This window comes from Antrostomus carolinensis, unplaced genomic scaffold (assembly GCF_000700745.2).
Source record: "Antrostomus carolinensis isolate BGI_N321 unplaced genomic scaffold, ASM70074v2 scaffold103, whole genome shotgun sequence".
Taxonomy (NCBI): Eukaryota; Metazoa; Chordata; class Aves; order Caprimulgiformes; family Caprimulgidae; genus Antrostomus; species Antrostomus carolinensis.
Genome location: NW_010304229.1, coordinates 1,739 through 19,580, shown reverse-complemented (window position 1 = coordinate 19,580; position 17,842 = coordinate 1,739). Strand labels below are relative to the sequence as shown.

At 39.5% G+C, this 17,842-nt stretch overlaps 2 protein-coding genes across 3 annotated transcripts in view; one reads left to right on the top strand and one right to left on the bottom strand.

The window, feature by feature from the left end:
• Positions 1–4,543, top strand: part of CLBA1 (clathrin binding box of aftiphilin containing 1) — a 14,354-nt gene extending 9,811 nt beyond the window's left edge. Inside the window, 2 exon segments of the mRNA XM_029084102.1 lie at positions 693–852; positions 4,470–4,543. Of these exon segments, the coding sequence (XP_028939935.1) occupies positions 693–852; positions 4,470–4,543 (234 nt within the window).
• A 4,067-nt stretch (positions 4,544–8,610) lies between these two features.
• Positions 8,611–17,496, bottom strand: LOC104522140 (SERTA domain-containing protein 2-like). Of its 2 annotated transcripts, none has more exons than XM_010164354.1 (2): positions 17,370–17,496; positions 8,611–9,466 (listed from the first exon to the last, which is right to left on the bottom strand). In XM_010164354.1, the coding sequence occupies exon 2, from the start codon at positions 9,460–9,462 to the stop codon at positions 8,611–8,613; it is 852 nt and encodes a 283-aa protein (XP_010162656.1). In that variant the 5' UTR covers positions 9,463–9,466; positions 17,370–17,496. The 2 variants fall into 2 exon arrangements, with proteins under 2 accessions (XP_010162656.1, XP_028939934.1); XM_029084101.1 differs by having other exon boundaries at positions 17,360–17,418.
• Positions 17,497–17,842: the final 346 nt, after the last annotated feature.

The following is a 17,842-nucleotide window of genomic DNA, read 5'->3' as shown; positions in this document are numbered from 1 at the left end:
TCAGCAGCCCATGGAGATTCAACAGCGAAGCAGAGACCCAGGTGTAGGCCATGGAGGACTCCAGGCTGGAGCAGAGAAGCTGAATCTGAGGGCAAGTATGACTGGAATTGTGACCGCGAGAGTCACTCGCTGCCAGAGCGGGGGTGGACCCCAAGAGTGGGGGGTGAGTCTGCAGCCCATGGATGTCCCCATGCCAGATCCGGGAGCTGAGCCCCAAGAGCTCCGTGATTCCATGGGAAGCTTGATTTGGAACATCTTGTTCCTGGACTTCCATGCCAGGAAGAGCAGCAGAGGTGAACTGACTGTAACCCCATTCCTGTCCCCTGTGCTGCTGGGAGGGAAGATGGAGACATTGGGAGCAAAGTGATTTGAGCCCAGGAAGAAGGGAGGGGTGGGAGATGGTGTTGTAAGATGTGGCTGTTATGTCTCATTGCATTATTCAGATGAATGGCAATGAATTAAATTGATTTTTCTTCCACAAATTGAGTCTGTTTTGCCTGTGACCATAACTGGTGAATAAGCCATCCCTGTTCTTCATCCTAATCCCATGCCCCCTTTGTTGTGTCTCCCATCCCATCTCACCAGGTGGGGGGAGTGAGTGCAGGACACATGGTCCCACTGTGGGTCAAACACAAAGTTATTAACTTACTGTAGGATGGAAAAAATTAACTTAGTTTTTCTTTTTCACTCAGCTTTCTGTATCACTGGGTTCCAGACATGGTCATCTTTTCACCTGTAACCTCTCTTTGAAAACTACATAATCAAATGGAGACATGCAATATATAACAACCCCAAGGAAGAAACACATTTTCACTACACACAACCTAAAAGTGAATTTTTTCAGTAGCAATTGTTTGTTGAACCAAACACACTTTAGAATAGTTGTTTGTTTGGGGTTTTTTGTTTATTTGTTTGTTTTTCCCCTTTTGAACAGAATGCAGTTTACCTTCATTTTGTTACTGGCCAGCTACTATAGACTACGTACGCTCTTTAGGAAAGTGACATATTACTGTATAGGAAGTACCTAAAGCCACAGTATTAGAAGGTATTTATCCTATTTAGTTGTAAAGTCAAAGGTGTAATTTTGTCCTGCTAAGTTTTCCTGCAGAGTCCTGTCTCTTACAGTAAATGCAGCCACAATCACACTTTAAAGATTCTCTGGTGGACTATTTTCCTGAGCTACTGACCTTTCATGCCTTAATGCCTCTTCCATCAAAAACCTTGTTTCCCTGCCAAAATCTCAACGTGCCTCAGGTGTGTTGCAAAGTGTGCCTTGTCACCATCTCTCCTTATCTGGTCCAGCTTGAATCAGCTGAGATCTGTTACTTTGCCACTGCTGAACGTAACAAGGGGAGCCTTCTACATCTGGTGGCTTGCACTGAGGTTTAGGAAAACAAAGCTGTTTTAACTTCTGTCTGATAAAGCCTACAGTGGTGATATGGGTGGAGTCAGTGAAACATCTTGTTCTGGCATTGGTTTCCAGCTGAAATAAATCACCTCTCTGAAGCTGGTTTGTAACAGGACTTCTTGGATTCATTCAGCCACCAAACATTACACCAGGCATTACCACGCTCGTTTAAGTTTAACCGCAGTGTAGTTCAGCACCTGCACTGCACAATGCTGAAAATTCCTGCCCTTTTAAAACTTCATCGTAACTATCAACTACACTGCCCATCTCCCTGCCTGCTTCAGTGCCAGAAGGGTTGCACTTCACTATCGTTTGTGTAATCCATGGTGCTTCCTTGCCAACTGCAACAGCTTTATTTATTCATTGGTAATAATTTTTACCCAAGTTACTAATCCATTTACTGCCTTGGCCATTCTGAATGTAACAATTTTATATGTCTTTTTTATTTCGAGTTGCTAAGCACTTCAACTGATGTGTTAAAAGCAGGGAACAAACTTGGATATTCCCAAACTCAGTCAGTTAATTATTTAATGATGTCCCTATTCTGTTCTTAGAATTAAGCAGACTGTAAAGCACTGGCAGACTCCAACCCTTAATCGAGTAAACTGTTCAGCGGTGAAATTACAACTGTTGTAATAATTCATAACACATTTATGATACCTCAGTGCTCTTAGCACGGGATGAACTGTGTATTGGTTGCTCAGGAAATGGTAACAGGCATTTGGGAAAGTGCTGTTGCCATTCTGATACCAGAGCAGGATTAACTTTTTCACTTAACGCTGGATTTGAATCCATTTTCAGTTTCCCTTGTAAGTCTTTCAGAACAGTCACACGGGTATCAAATAGGTTGTAGGCATAAACTCACAAAATAGTAACTTGCCAATAAATGATGAAGGCATAGTTGAGGTTGGTAATAAACATTATTGAAATAAATTATAAGAACAAAATCCCATTTTAATGCTTTCAGACAGGCAGGGCCCTGCAGAGGGGCTTGAGAGGACAATGTGTAGCATGTATAGCACCGGCTGATGCACCAGAACCCAGGATTTTGGCCTTTCAAGTTGTTTTCAACTTTGCCTTTGCTTTCGCTAACACCGGATGAATGTGTTGAAGAATGTTTTGCAGTTACCCCAGCAGGGTGAATACATCATCTTTCTCTCATGGTAGCAGGTTTTACAGCCCTGTCCAAGGTACAGATTGGGGAGAAAAAAACAAAACAAAACAGACTTTTCAGCCCTTTATGATTCAGTGGAGAAAAAACTAGTGGGATTCCAAAGGTGATGGACTCCACATTTCAGTTTTGTTTTTTTTTTTCTTGTACAGATGCTTTGGGGCACCTGAACCCTTTCTGCCCATGAACAGGGACTGCACAAGACAGCAGAGAGACCTTCTGACTCCTGCCTTCAGGTCTGAGATGAGCACGTTCATCTCTTCAAAGAGAAAGAAGAGCAGATTTGAAATTACAAAGTAATTTGATTCAGCTTCAAGCTTGCGGAGTCCTGGCAGCCCTCAGCAGAATTTGGACACAATCTGCATATTTGGGGATACTCACAAAGAGAAAATTGCACCCCGTTTCTCTGAACTGACGAGGGGGGTGCTCAGGGAGACAAACCCAATTTTGGCAGACCATTTTTGGGTGTATTGCACGGTACAAAGCAGCTTTGCCTTCTGTCGTTATCCTGGGAAACGAGGGGTGCTGGAAACCCCTCTGGTGTGTTTTGCTCAAATACTGGCAGTTCATTTCCTTCAGTCATTTCCTCGTTTCTGCCCTCGCCAGCACCCACCAGGCGCGCCGAGAGCCGCTGCGCACCCACCCTCCGGCCGCCCCGAGAAGCAGCAGGTGTTTGCTCTGTGAAAATGCTGCACGGAGGAAATAAAACTTAGGACATTTCAAGCGATGAATTTCATCATTTCTAAACTTAGTCGTGAGCTCTCCTCTGTGAAATACTGAGTTTTGATGAAGTAAAGATGCTACTGTGCTCTGTGTTTGCAGAAAGCAAATAACCACAGACTTCTGATATTTGCTTAGGATTTTGAAAAGGTGAAAATTAAAGCAAAGTAGGAGTTTTAGACAGCAGAACTAGACAGAAATGCCTTTTTCTTCCACTGAGATTAGAGGGAAAATATACCCACAGAACAAAGTTTTTAAAAGTTCAAGTCAGGAATGTAATTACTGAAGTGTTTCCTATGCAGAAGGAACACTGTAAATACTTTTGCAAAAAAAGAGAGTAATTACATTGTGAAAGACTGAACACATTTCAATGCACATTCTGCTCGAAGCTACAACGTAAGTACAATTTTAGGGAACTTAATTCAAATGACTTTAAAATGGAAAACAGTAGGAAGGCAAAGTTCCGTGAAGTTTTCTTTTAGCAACAGCACGTCCCTAGTACTTGAAGACTTATTTTTTTAAAAAGTCCAAATAAATTTTTTTAAAAAAAAGGCATTCCAGAGCCTCGGATGATTTCCCAGTAAACCATAAGCCCACCATTGGTTGGACCTATGCAGAAGACTTGTAGCAAAAAACAAACAAATAAACAAACAAAATCTTGTGAAAGCTTATTTTTTTTTTTCCAAGGTGCAGGGTCATTACCGAATTTAAAAGCACTCTGATGTTTTTAATAGTGAAGATCAGTTTTAACAGTCCATTTTAAATTTGCCCATTTTTTAACGGGAGGACTTCCTGGAACACTCCTACTCCAGCGAAGATGGCAGAGGGAGTTTGGCTAAAAGTGAGCTGCATCCAAGTTAATTGTTAAACCCCAAACTTCACTGCTGATCTGAGTTGCCAGCCCCACTCTGGAGGATTCAAAGGAAACAAAGCCAAACAGCCCAGCCAGCAGATGCAACAGGCTCCCTTCAGTCACATCGAACAGAAGTTCTGCATTTATTCTACTGAAATATGGATGAGAACCTCAGGAATTGCCATCCCACAGCGCAGCCTGGGTGCCAAAGCACAGCCGCTCCAGCTTAGCGCTCTGCCGGGATAAACGGGGGCTGATGAGGGGGAAAAAGCATGGAATGAAGTTGCAACTTCTTCTTTTTTTCTTTTTCAATCAAGGTAAGATGCCTGTCAATGCCAGGCAAATACTTAAACTCCAAAAATCTCCCAGCTTCCCTGAACGTCTGCTTTAACAATACACACTTTTATAGACACACTTCTGCATTTAATAGCTTAACTCTTCATTTCTAATACTGCTTTTTAATAGCTCAAAATTAGTTTTGCAACTAATTATAACTCATCTTCCTCACAGAACTAACGGATAGGTTATTTTCTTTTGTGTATTTTACTCTTGCTTGAGCTGGAAATTTTCAGGTCTCACTTCCAGTATAGAGAACACTGAGCCAGACAGAGCACCCTGGGCAGGACCTGCAGCTCCTCAGCTAGCTCCAGTTTAAGCCTGCATCGTGCTGAGCTGGGCTGCTCAGCATGCTTCAAGGTTCAGATCCCTCCGCGTGGCTAAAATACATTAAACCCTACACCACCTTTAGAAAGAGCTGAAAGCAATATTTTTAAAGTATTTTCTGAAAAGACTAAACTGCAGTTTACTGCTTCATAAGGCAGCATTTTCTATTGCCAAACTTCAAGCCCCACCAGTACAAGAGCAAGTCTGTAGTGTCCTGCTCCAGTAAGGCACAGTCATGTCCCAACAGTAACCACCTCACAGCCAGAGCCAGGTTTCTGTGAAGTTACTTCTCCGCCTTTCACACTGCAGGTCAGCAGGCCCCAGGACAAAACACAGGAAGGACACCTCATCTATAAGCAGCAGCCAGCACAGTCTCAACAATAAAATGCAGTTCACTGCAGAAGAGTCAGGATGTCATTTTGGAAGTCCACCAACAGGAAGAGGATGGAAACCTTCAAACCTGAAGTCTCTGGTGTAACTGGTATTAGCACAGACTAGCAAACAACCCTCCACCAGCACTGAGTGGCAGTATTTTTGTCTCAGACTGACAAGTCTGACGTGTCAACAGCGTGTGCATCCAGGAAACTTGTACCTGACACTTGCTTTCAAGCATGGCAACCCCTGAAGCAACACCGAGAACTGCACGGGCTGGAAGACCACGTCAGGCAGCCGAGACAAAAACCAGGGGACAGGGAAGTGCCAACAAACATACGTCACCTGCTCACAACAGGAATCCCCCCTCCCCACTGGCTGCAAAAACAAAATGCTCCGTGGGCCATCCCTTGTTTTGTGGGAACAAAGGGGAGGCAAAGCCATGTATGGTATTTAATATTTCTGGGGAGAAAGGAAGAAAAAAAGAAGACATAATAAACACAATCACCTCTGGAAAACATTGTATCTTTGTGAGTAAAAGACCAAACGAAGCGTGACAAGGTACCGAGGGTGTTTTTTTTGTTTTTAAAAACAGTCAAATACTGAAGGCTTCAAAATATAAATGGTTAAACTGCAAAACTGTGGCTTTTATTTCCAAACATACAATAAATAGGTCCACCACAACTAGCCTCTAACTTCGTTTTACATGGAAGGATTTTAAAATTAGTTTGTGCATATTTAAAAATTAAACTTCCCTTTGCACGTAATTCCATACATAACCGAACTGCATTACACACCAGCTCACGGTCTTGGCACTGTGATGCAAGCAAACAATTAGAAACAGAGCTTTGTAGCAAGCACTTGAACAAAAACTGCATTTGGAAGTGGTGATAAAACATCTACCAACAATTTCATCTGTTTCTGAAGTATACAAAACACTTCAGCATGTAAATGATAAAAAGCAAATTGTCTTCTTTTATGTTTCTGTCGGGGCTTCAAGGTGAGTAAGTGGATTTATTAAGTGTTCACTATTTGCTATATGATACAATTTTTATACCAAAATATCTTTACTGCATAGTAACATTCCATGTTTTCAAATGCAAAAAGAAATTAGATGCAGTCTTTTTATTTTATTCCCCATCACTGAATTTAAAGACATTTTTAACCACAACTCTGCTTCATCACAGTGCAGAAGGCCCTTAGTATTTCAAGGATTTATTCAGTCATATCTTTAATACAAAAGTAGAGGCTGAGGAAAAGCCAGAGTAGTCTATACACAATGCACAATCTGTGTACATTCTGAAGCTGTACCTCTTCAAGAACTATTTATACACTCTTCAAACAAATCCCTTTATCCAGCAATTCAAAATACTTTAGATCAGAAGTTTTATATTAGAATCAATACATTATATGCATATAAATACATTTATACCCTTCGGTTGCTAAACAACCCAGATGGCTGCGAGGACGTGACCTGAACTGGTTCTCCATTGGTTTGGGATACCAAGCTGTATCGGCAGGTAACTGTTACCCACAACAGTCACAGTAAAAAAAATGGAGATCTGTGCACAAGGTAGGTGTGCTGCAGCATCAGTTAAGACTAGAAACAGTAGGTGACACCCTGGCCCCTTCGAGAGGGCCAGGATTTCAACTTCTGAGAGATGCAACACACAGGCAACATTTGTTTTTTTCCCCCCTCTGCCGATGCCCCATTCATGAAAAGTCTCAGCAGAACAACAACAAAAAACCCCAAAAAACAACAAACCAAAGCAAAGCTTTTACAACTGCAAATTTTCTTACAAGACAGGTGCTGCAGCTTTCAAGAACAAGGTAAAATTTTTATAATTAAAAAATTAAAAACCCCCAAAAAACTAATGTGCTGCAAGTGTGTAGTTCAGAAGGTGAGAGCAAGGATCAGTACAGATCTCAGTTCAAGCTGAAACAAGTATCCAAACTGTCTTATCAAAGAATAGTTCTCACTGCAAATCTCACCTTCAGTTACCAAGTGTGCTTAGATGTACTTATGTACACACCTGCCACAGAGATGCACCCTCCCTCCCTCCCTCCCTCCCCAGCACAACCCGCAGCACCAGCCATGGGGATGCTCTCCAGGCCCCAGCCCTGGCACCACATCCCAGCGCAGGGACACAGCTGCAGGGTGGCCCTTGGTCATCAGCACTGACTCACCACACACCAACCAGCATCTCGGGAGCTTTCAAAGCAGTAAGCACTGATGTAGGAAGAAGCGTTCTCAACTTTGTTTCTTAAAGAATACAGAAATGTTGACTCTCTTGAGTATCCTCCCAAGGTGCTAAAAGTTTTAAGTTTGAAGCATTTCTTTCTACAATGCCAGGTATACAAATGTGTATCTTTTTAAATAATATTGCACATAAAAATAATCTTAAACTTTGTAGTGAAAGCAGGGTTGAAGGACAGTGTTTTCCAAAACAGATTAAAAAGCTACCTGTACATAGTAAGTTTTACTTTAAAGAACGCCAAGATTATTCAAAATCTAAGCACATAATACTGACAGAAAAATGTTAAATTGCACAATCTACATATAAATTACATTTGTAAATACTTAAAAAGTTTTTAAACATTGAATACCCTTGATTTCACAAATCAGCTAGGTCACTGTCAAAGGATCAGCTTAATGAGTTAGAAGTACTTTCCCCCCAGAAAAAAAAAAAAAAATAGAAACAGAGATCTGCAGTCTTAGACGAAGCACTGGAAAGAGTTAAAGCATTTCAGCTCAGAGGTAGTGCTAAACACATCCAACTAGAAGTCCGTTACATTTGAACCATGATGAAATAACGTAGTAAAATGTAGAAAGCCTATAAAATTTACAAAAATAAATAGTTCTGAATGCTTTAGAAAATGCAAGAGACTTTTGTTGACAAGTGTGTTGATCTGCTTTTCTGACCAAAAGCGTGTCTCATTTTTAAAATATACCCATCTCTAGTAATGTGTCTGCAATCCACGCAATCCACCTACGCAACCTGACGTATGCCAACCCGGCGTAGACTCTGATATTAAAAATAAAGTGGAGACTTTGTAAAAGATCATCTCATATGAAATTTGTTTTGCATGTAAATTCTTCTGACAAATTAAAAATTGCACATAAAAAAGTTTATTGAAAGAGGCATGAGGGGTGATAAGGGTATGTGCCTACTGTTCCACACACACCCTGGAAGGAAAAACATGATTGCACAGTTCTGATAAATAAATATCTCTTTAAAAAAAAAAAAAAATAAATCTGCCACTTTTTTGGTTTATACTTTTTGGAATTATTTAGAAAATCCCACTACGGACAAATTATTTTTAGTTTGTGTTTTAAAGAATTCTTTACAACTTTTCCAGTGGCTTTTATCCTGAAACCAAATGAAAGTGGCAGTTAAAAAGTATCTTTGGGTGAAACACGTATCAAGATCCAACCAGAATTTCCATGATGTGGTCCAACTCACTCAGATCTGTTCTACATATCTGAATGTTGCTCGCTGAAGAAGAATTACAAGATGGAAAGGCTTTCAATGGTTCTTCTGTAGCAAGAGATGGTGATCTGGGTGGCATTAACGGAGGGCAACAGAAGTCTGAATCATACATTGAAGTGTCAATATCTTCAAATATGTCATCTATTGCCAAATCCTTCAAGTAACTAGTTGAATTTGAAATCTCAAAGGAACCAAACACACATTCAGCTCCCTTCAAATCCTGTCTATCATCTTCTAGTTTTAGACCAGTATTTTCTGGAAACTTTGGCTGGTCATCTCCAGTAGGAACCAGACAAGTAGGCGGGCTTATATCTTCTACAAAGTCTAAATCCTTCAGAATAGATGAAATAGCAGATGACATATCATCATCTGAAACTATCAGCAGGCTATTTTCAATTGGGTCTTCTACAGACCGCAAGTCGCAACAGTTGGACTCTTGCTGACTAATACCTGAAGGCAACTGAAGAGAAATCCCAGATGACTCCATCCCTGTGTAGCTGTGGGAAGCAGGAGCAATGCCAGGGCAGACATTAATTGGCTGCTGATTACTCTCTTGTCTCATTTCCTCTTGAATTTGCCGCACTGTGTTGGCTATGAGGACAGAGCGGTGCAAGTTTGGTTCCACCAGCATTTTGTATGTCTGTAACTTGGTGAGGCACATATTAAGCACCAACTGCCTCTTAAGTGGGTAGGGCAGATTTCGACTGGAATCAAAGGCACTCGAGAGACCAGCCATGTTCTCCTCATAGTCACTCAGCTTGCGTTTTAGACCTCTCCCCAACATGAACCTGAAAGAGAGAAATTACGAGTTAACCTCGGGCAAGATTATTACTCCTTCTGCAAGACACTTTTGGAAAGTCTGTAGCATACTGTGTACTGCTTAACTGGGACTCTAATGCCACAGAACTCTGAAAAAGAGAATAAAATCCTACACAAGATGCTACTGTCATTGAGAAGATGCACTTTCTCCCAAAAAATTTCAATAGAAAACATGAAAGAAATATAGTAACGTTTTTTTAAAAAGCTATATACTTCCAAGTTTTAGTTTTAAAGTTTACTTTTAACTCTACTATGAGAATATTAATTTAATGATTTAAAATCTTTAAAAGCTGAGCTTTTTAGTCTCTTATCCGTTATACAGCATACAAAAATTCATCAATGAGAAATATCTGAACGTCCACGTGAAATAAAACAGATGCTTATACTAAGGATTACATTCACTATACAGAATGTTTCAGCATTTTCATTTTAACATTTGTTACTAGGTACAGCAGGTAAAGCTGGTTTCAACACCCATTTTTAGCTCACTAAGATATTCTTAATGTCTTGCTCAGTGTCTCCAAGAACTCTCTATAAAACTCATGTCTCTCCCTCTTCTTTGGTGACTTAAACTTGTTTTACTACCGCCGAACCACCCAGCAAGACCAGCAACAGGGCCTCCCGTGGATCCTCATATCCACTCCTTAGCTTAGCAGTTTAGCTAAATAACGGGGGACATCTGGCTGGGCCAGAGAGCTCACAGAATGATGGTAAGTGCTCATGGCTGCTGGTTCATAACCTGCTACTGATTTAACATGAAGGATATCCAGCAGGAGGCTATCAAATGGCATTTTAAAAGTGACCAATTTTGGTAAATAGCTGAAAGAAAAGAAAGTGGCTTTCAGTCTGCTTTGTGTACTTTTGCATTGAAATATGGCAGGTCTAGAACACTGTGGTACAAAAAACCTGTATGCACACACACCTGAAATACACCTGATCCAAACAAATACATGTTTGGATACTTTCCAATTACTATTCAAAATATGAAGTGTTTTATGAGGTACAGCAAGTGCTACACTTGTATCAACACAGAGAAGGAGTACACCATGCACAGGAAACACTGGTAAAATCTTCATTAGACACATCTTGATGTGTCTGTGGAATACACACACCTCACTCCCAAACAATTAAAAAAAATTAAGCAATCATAAATTAGCCACCCAGTTGCAGATTAAGGACAGCTCCTTCACACACAATGATCCAGAGCCTGCACGCTGCAGAGGGCCTCCCAGCTTCCTTTCCATGTGAGCTCTGGATGCTGCCAGCAATAGCTCAGCTGACTGCCGCAGCTGCCAGCCTGTTGCTAGACTTTTGGGGACAAGGAGATGGCAGCAGGGTAAAGCCTATTTTACTTCTGGGATTTCTCCAGATTTGCAGGAAGCACTGCAGGGCTCCATGGCTACATCCATCTGCCTAGACAAGACTGCTGGAGAACTCAGCTCCTCTGGAGGAACAGAAAGGAAGCAAGCAGTGCATACTTCTCAGTAAGACACACAGGAAAAAACAGGCAGTTGCTAGAGGAGTTTAAGACTTCCCAATCATACCCACTTTTTTTTTTAAAATGAAATTAAATTTGTCATAAAAATGCATTTTTACGTAACAGGTACTAGTTTGGCCTATAGTTCAGTTTATTAACATGTTCACTATTAAAACAACAATAAATTTTAATTGCTTGTCGTTTTACAAGTGCTGCAATTTTTTAATTTTGGAAGTCTCTTTTACTCCAAAGCTTTCTGCTAAAATTTTTCACCAGCTGAATCTCTTTTGAACATAAGATGTCTGGGTGTGGCAGGTCTATTCAGCTGGGTGATCTTCCCACACTTGTTAGGTTCTGCTCCCCCACTCCAGCACCCCGTTTAGAGCAAAGGGGACCAGACAGTACTGAGCTCTCAATTACAAACAAATCTGGATACAAAGTTCAAGCACCAAATAATAAAATGTATTTTAGGGGGCAGTGCGTGTACGTCCGTCTGTCAGGCACTCTCAGTCAAACTACCGACAACACTGTCAGCAACTAGATCATTTTAGACACAATCTTACAGAAAATCAGGATTATGCTGGACTTTATAGTAAAATTGTTGTTAAATACACCAACTCGTATCACAAAGACAATTAGTGTCTGCAAGTCAGAGAAAATTCATGATAAAATTATTAACTATGCATTTTAAGTGGCATTTAAATGTTGTGTACTACCTAAGGTATTACCCCATACCATAACTGTAAAGAAGAAAAATACATCTCAAAACAACTATTTGTTCCCTAAGCACCATCCCTCCCATACACTGCACTCTAGGTTTTTTTCTTCTCCAACTAATTAAAGCAGATCAAAATTCACACTCACAAGGAAACAAAATTAACACCATACAGGAAACAGTAATTCTGACGTTTTATACATTCAGAATGCAAGTTTTGACAATTTAGTGCTTTTAATATTTTCAAAAATATTTATTTACACTTCATTAAACGCACAGGAAATACTGGATTTATCTATCTGAATTACATAAATAATGTTAATTTCTAACATCTCAAAAACGTGCTAGCATTTAAATTCTGTAAGCAAGCATAAAGACCAAGCAAACTATCATAAGTGAAGATATATAATTTCACAAAAACAACTTAATGAAATGTTTATCTTCTAAATTCATACAGTAGTCTAATTAGACTAAATATTTCATGCTCATATATGCAGACACCCCCCTTTTCATTCCTCAAATTTCCTTCATAAAATTCATCCCAGAGCATTCTAGAAATATGTAACAAAGCTTGAGCATGACAGCACTCTGAACTACAAAAATGAAGTGCAAGAAACATTATTTGCTCCAGACTCCCCACTAGATGTCAGAGACTTTTTTTTTTTTTTAAATACATAACATACTCCTATCTTATGCCTTAGAAATTCTGTCTGGGTAGTATGATTTTTGCCTAATTGCTAAGATCCATAAGTCTCCCTCCAGAAGCCAGATGACTTCAGAAGTTACATAAAGATTTGGAAAAGGGTAATGAAAACCAGAGTACCACTGGTACAGTGGATTTAAAAATTACTAGTGTCATGGTTGCTACAGGAGACGTTAAATTTCAGTTCTTGTCAAACACACTCAGCTGCTGACCTACAAAAGATACAAAACCCCTTTGTTACCAGCTAATCTACATTTTATCAGGCCTTTTGCTTTACTTTCTAGCAAAAGAATTTCTGACTGAGTCACATCCTTAACAAACTACTCTATTTTCTAAGTAACTTGTCCTTTCATAGCAGTGTGTCTTAACACACGCATCCCAAACTCAAAATGCACAAACCAGCCAAATACTCTCTTTTTATAGCATTACTGTGCAATCTAAGATGCTGAACACATTAATTAATTATACAGTGCTCCCCCCACTTTAATTTTTGGTACTAAGGAAAAAGTCCCCACAAAAATCCACACTCCCATGCCCAGACAATCCTGTGTTACCGAGTGACTGCTGCACAGTCATCAGTTCAAAGAAGCACAAGTTGGGTGTACTAAAACACAACGCATGTCTAGAAACTGCACCTTCCTTACTCCAGCCTAATCCTGGGAACCTACTCGGATCCCAAAAAATTGGATCAAGTAACAGGATTTTGAAATATGCCAATCTGATAATGCTGTAATTTGTAAGTAAAAAACCTGAACAAAAATCAAAGTTTATGCCAACCTCAAGCACCAGGTCTACACATAGCTGTTCAATAATAAAAAAAGGCAAGTTGTAAGTCATCCTTCTCTTGAACTTTAATGAAAAGTTCAACAATCTATTACATTTTTAGTTCAAATTCTCTATTTTAGAATCTTCTGACATGAAAAAACCCAAGAACAATGAGGAACACTGCAACTCAGTAATTTTTTTTCTGGTATTTTCTCATCTTCTCTCATTATAGTAATGCAAACTGAGCCACAGGCCATTTATGGCAGAATGCTTTTTTAAATTAAAATTATTTTGCAGATATAAAGAGAAGGAAGGAAGCAAACTCAATGTTAAAGAGTGCCAAACTCTCCATCCATGTCACTGACCTACAAAGGAGTCTGTACGTAAAAATTCTGCCTCATGTTCCTCAGTTTCTTCCAGTTCCATGGAGGACATTTCACAGCTCCTCCCTGCTAAGATGGGCAGAAGCATCCCTGCACTGTAATCCTACCCCGTGCCAGGGTCTGAAAACACTCGGGAGGGAAGAGGCACGTGCCTGGCTGGCAAATCCACACCGAATACTAAACAAACAGGCCTGGTCAGAGCGTGAAGCTACTCAGAAGAAACATTCCAGGCTACCAAGAAAATTTCACCTTGTGATATGCTGTGGACAATACAGGACTCGTGCCACCATTTCAGAGTAAAAACAGAGCTCCATCTGCCACGGGGTCTGATAGTGCAGCTGCCACCCACACACGGCTCGGAAGTACCGCCGGAAACAGTCACAAGAAGAATGCAGCATGTGAAAACCCTCAATTACTTCTATCTGGGCAAGCTACTTCTTAATTTCCTCTTCCTCACCTTCCAAAAAAGGTTTTAAGAGGAAGTTAAACAATATTTAGAATTCAAAACCACACAGAGCTTTAATTTTCAGCAGAGAAAAAGCTTCAAAAAACGTGAGTATATAAAACACAACTTGCCACAGTTAGTGTTGTCTGAACACAAACCTGCCATGCATAAAACACGCACTGCAGTCAACTACGCCAAAGTTATTCATTTACCACAAAAGAATATGTTTAAATAGCAAGATCATCAATAAAGTTCTTGTCCTGCACTACGCAGGTCAAAGTAATTTCATTGACAGTAGTCCTTTCTGGCTTTTCTTTTCAGGATATTATTAAATTCAGACTTGCTTGATGCTTTTCATACAGACACACTGTTGCATTTTTCAGCCTAAGACTGTCTCAAAGTGAAAAGTTATTTTTTATTGCAGGACAGAAATACCAGATTTGAATAGGTGAAAGCACCTCACGAGTGAAAGCTGCCTGTCTATTTTCAGTAATGCAACTTACATACTAAAAGCAAAATTAGAGACTTCTTGCTATTGTAATTTGGGTAATTCCCTTTCAAACCCTCCATTGGCTCATAACTGTAGAAATCATGTAACAGTAAAGAACAGACAGAAGTCTCTTTGGATTGTAAACTTGTGTTAGTGGCTGACCAAAGCTGGCTGATAGCCTGATTTCCTGCTCTCCCCTCTCTTCCATGGACACACGCTTCACAAGCACACACCTATCTGCAGGAAGTGCAAAGACAAACATCCCTGCAGTTAACGGTTATTTCCCAGAATTATTTGATGTATGTCACATACTATTTTTACTGATTATATTTCCCCTACTTGACATACATTAGGTTAGGCCACACAACTTCATTAATAGTTTTAATTAAGTATTAGATTGGCTCTTGACTAGTATTCCACGTATCAGAAACTGCACAAGAGAAAAGGTAAGGCGAAGGTACGGTTCACAGACAGTGTAAATCCTTTCCTCCCATCCGGACTTAACGCTGATCACTTAACGGCGACTTACGCAACACCGTAAGCTGTCAGACCCCACAGAGCAGCGCGCTGATCTGCTGCCCTCAGCAAGCCTTGGAGATACACCCATCACATTGCAGCTTGGCTGGTAGCAACAGTTAAGAGGAAGTGAGGGAAGGAGAATTAAATACCTTAGAAAACATTGAAGTAAAAAGTAATCTGGACCTGAAGACACTTTAAAATAGACAAAAATGTATTTAAGTTCATTGCCTCCCCATCCCCCAGCCCTGCCCCAGTTTAGCCGAGATGAGTAACTGCTGGAGAAGGCAGAAGTGACTAAAAGTGTGCATACAGGGAGGAGCGCAGTCCTGCCGGCTTACTCCCATACCTAAACTCCTATGTAACAACTTCTTTACAGGAGCTGGAAACGACCAGAAAATAGTTGCTCAAAGAAGGGAGAATTCATTTAAACTTTTTGGTCACCAAATCCTGACCTATAATTCACCCAAGTCTGTTACCACTAAAGCAAACACAGAATCAGGATACGCTACTGTTCAGACTTAAAAAAAAAAAAATCAACACCAAAGCAAACCCCTCTCTCAAAAACCAAACCCCAAAACCACACAGAAAAAACCCCACACCTATGGATGTACCCAACATATTTCCCTGCATTTTGAAAATAAGAGTAGGCTGAATAGTATTCATTAAGTAGAGGAAAGGAATGAGAGGAAGACTGAGTCTAGCACTCTGGAATTCATAACCTTCCCACTGTCACTTCACTATTTGTGGAAGTAGAGAATAAACATGTATCATACACTAGTATTTTAGGAGCTGAAATTATGTTTACAAAGCATTTGGGAGTAAGTTTTACCTTGATTTAAAAGTTAGTTTGAACTCCCCACACACAACCTGTTTATGTTATGTCTAAGGGTATCTGGGAAGTTTCTGCATTTAAAGGACATCTTCCCAAGTTCCTTACTCCCATTTCATTTCATAAAGCACTGGTAAGAGCTCCGCTTTACAAACCACCATAGCTAAATTTCAGAGCACATTTCACACTGGAGAAGAAACTCCTCTGTTAGGATGTGTACCTTCTACAAGCTGAAGCAAGTGGACCTGTGCTGTTTACAAGAGTAAATAAACTGTATTCTGAACAACTGCTATCTATCACTAGAGGCTAACAGAGAAAGCTGCTGAGGAAAACTTCCATCTGTAAAAGAAAACAAATTAAACCACTGTCACTCTTCTTCCTCTCCCCATCTATACTTGTGTAGTTAGTTACATATTTAGAAATAAAGCTCACAGGTCTGTATTTTTAATGAGAGTGTATGTAGCAGATTTTTTTTTTCTTTTGGGGAATTTTGGGTGGATTTTTCTTTTTTTTTAGTGGAAGAACGGCCTGGAACCATTTAAACTAAAGATCAATAGTAGTTAGAAAAAACTAACACATGATCAAGAGTTACTAAATCTAGAAACTCCCACAGTAAAACTAAACTGTAATTAAATGAGAACATAAAGGAATCCTAACAACAAGAACAAAACCACTATGGTTCCAACAAAGTATCTCATTGGAGAGACAAATGATCATTAAAAACTGCAAATGTGATGACATACCTCTCCACTGCTTGTTCTAATCAACTGAACAGCTCTCAATTCGTCTTCCTTACAGTATTATTTACTTCAAATACAGAGATACTGGATGTATTCACCTACATAACACTGACATATATTCTAGGGTTACAGTGATCTAAAAAAGACCCATTAATAACAAAAGCTATAGCTTATTAACTACATCAAATCAGCATGCCTGTACTTTAACAGAAAAATCAGACCACTAACAGTAAAAGCAACAACAACAAAAAGATAAAAAGCTCTCTTTTTCCTGACAGCTCGTGCATTTACTCTACCTCTCTGTACAGGATATTCCATAACCAAATCAAAAATCACTTTAAAATTTCTCTAACAGAGTAATACACAGCAAGTTTTCCTCAGTACCCAAAGTGCCTTCTCCTCACAAGAAAAGACTGTAACCCTGTGCAAAACTCTAGGGCATGTTCTACAGGAAATGCATTAATTTCAGCAGCTGGTCAGTGTACCCACCTCACGATAAGATTGGGGCCTTAGTTAACAAAATTCCAAGAAATGTGATCTTATGGAAATATTAAATTCTTTTTTACATTATATGTAAATATATGCATAAAGGGAAAAAAGAGTAATGCAAATTCAGAATATTCAAACCAAAGAGCTTATACTATTCAATAAGCCTAAAGCACTTCACCTTATACTATATACCCTGTTTTTAAAAATTATTTTGCAGTTTACCATTCTAGCTCACTAGAAATAATATCTACAGCTGATTATCAGGACAAGTGCTATGCACGTAAGATATGATTTCATAAAAACATACAAGTAGTTACCCTTAGAAAACAGAAAGGAGTCCAGGCAGGAAGATTCCAAATTTTGCATAAAGTGTGGTCATCCAAGAGTCCTGAACTACTCAAGATGCCAAGCCATCCACCGAGGTAGGATGATGTGACTTAAAGGGAAAAACAACAAAAAACAACTGAGTATTTCATTACTATATGAAATTTTTCAAAAAACAGTAGTATTAAGCACACAATTAAATACAGCTTTAAAAGTTATTTGTGCTAAATCCTATCAAAAGTTATACTGAATGAGAAAAACTGAAGTTCATTAACACATTGAAATAAGAGGACCTAATAGTTTCACCAATGAACACATAAAATGTGGAAATAATCTTTCATAAATGAATACTACAGCACAGAACTCTGACCCTCTCAGTTAGGCTTTAGGATAAGAACTTGCATTTATACTTCTTCAGGTTACTGAACATCGCTTTATGTAATCATCTCAGAAATCACACATCAGG

What these genes read in the sequence shown, in the direction of transcription:
- LOC104522140 (XM_029084101.1), bottom strand. Translation starts at nt 17,418, where the DNA reads ATGCAAAATTTGGAATCTTCCTGCCTGGACTCCTTTCTGTTTTCTAAG. An exon ending in TTTTCTAAGGGTAACTACTT is followed by an intron (nt 9,467 to 17,359) that starts GTATGTTTTTAT and finishes TCTCTCTTTCAG; the next exon opens with GTTCATGTTGGGGAGAGGTC.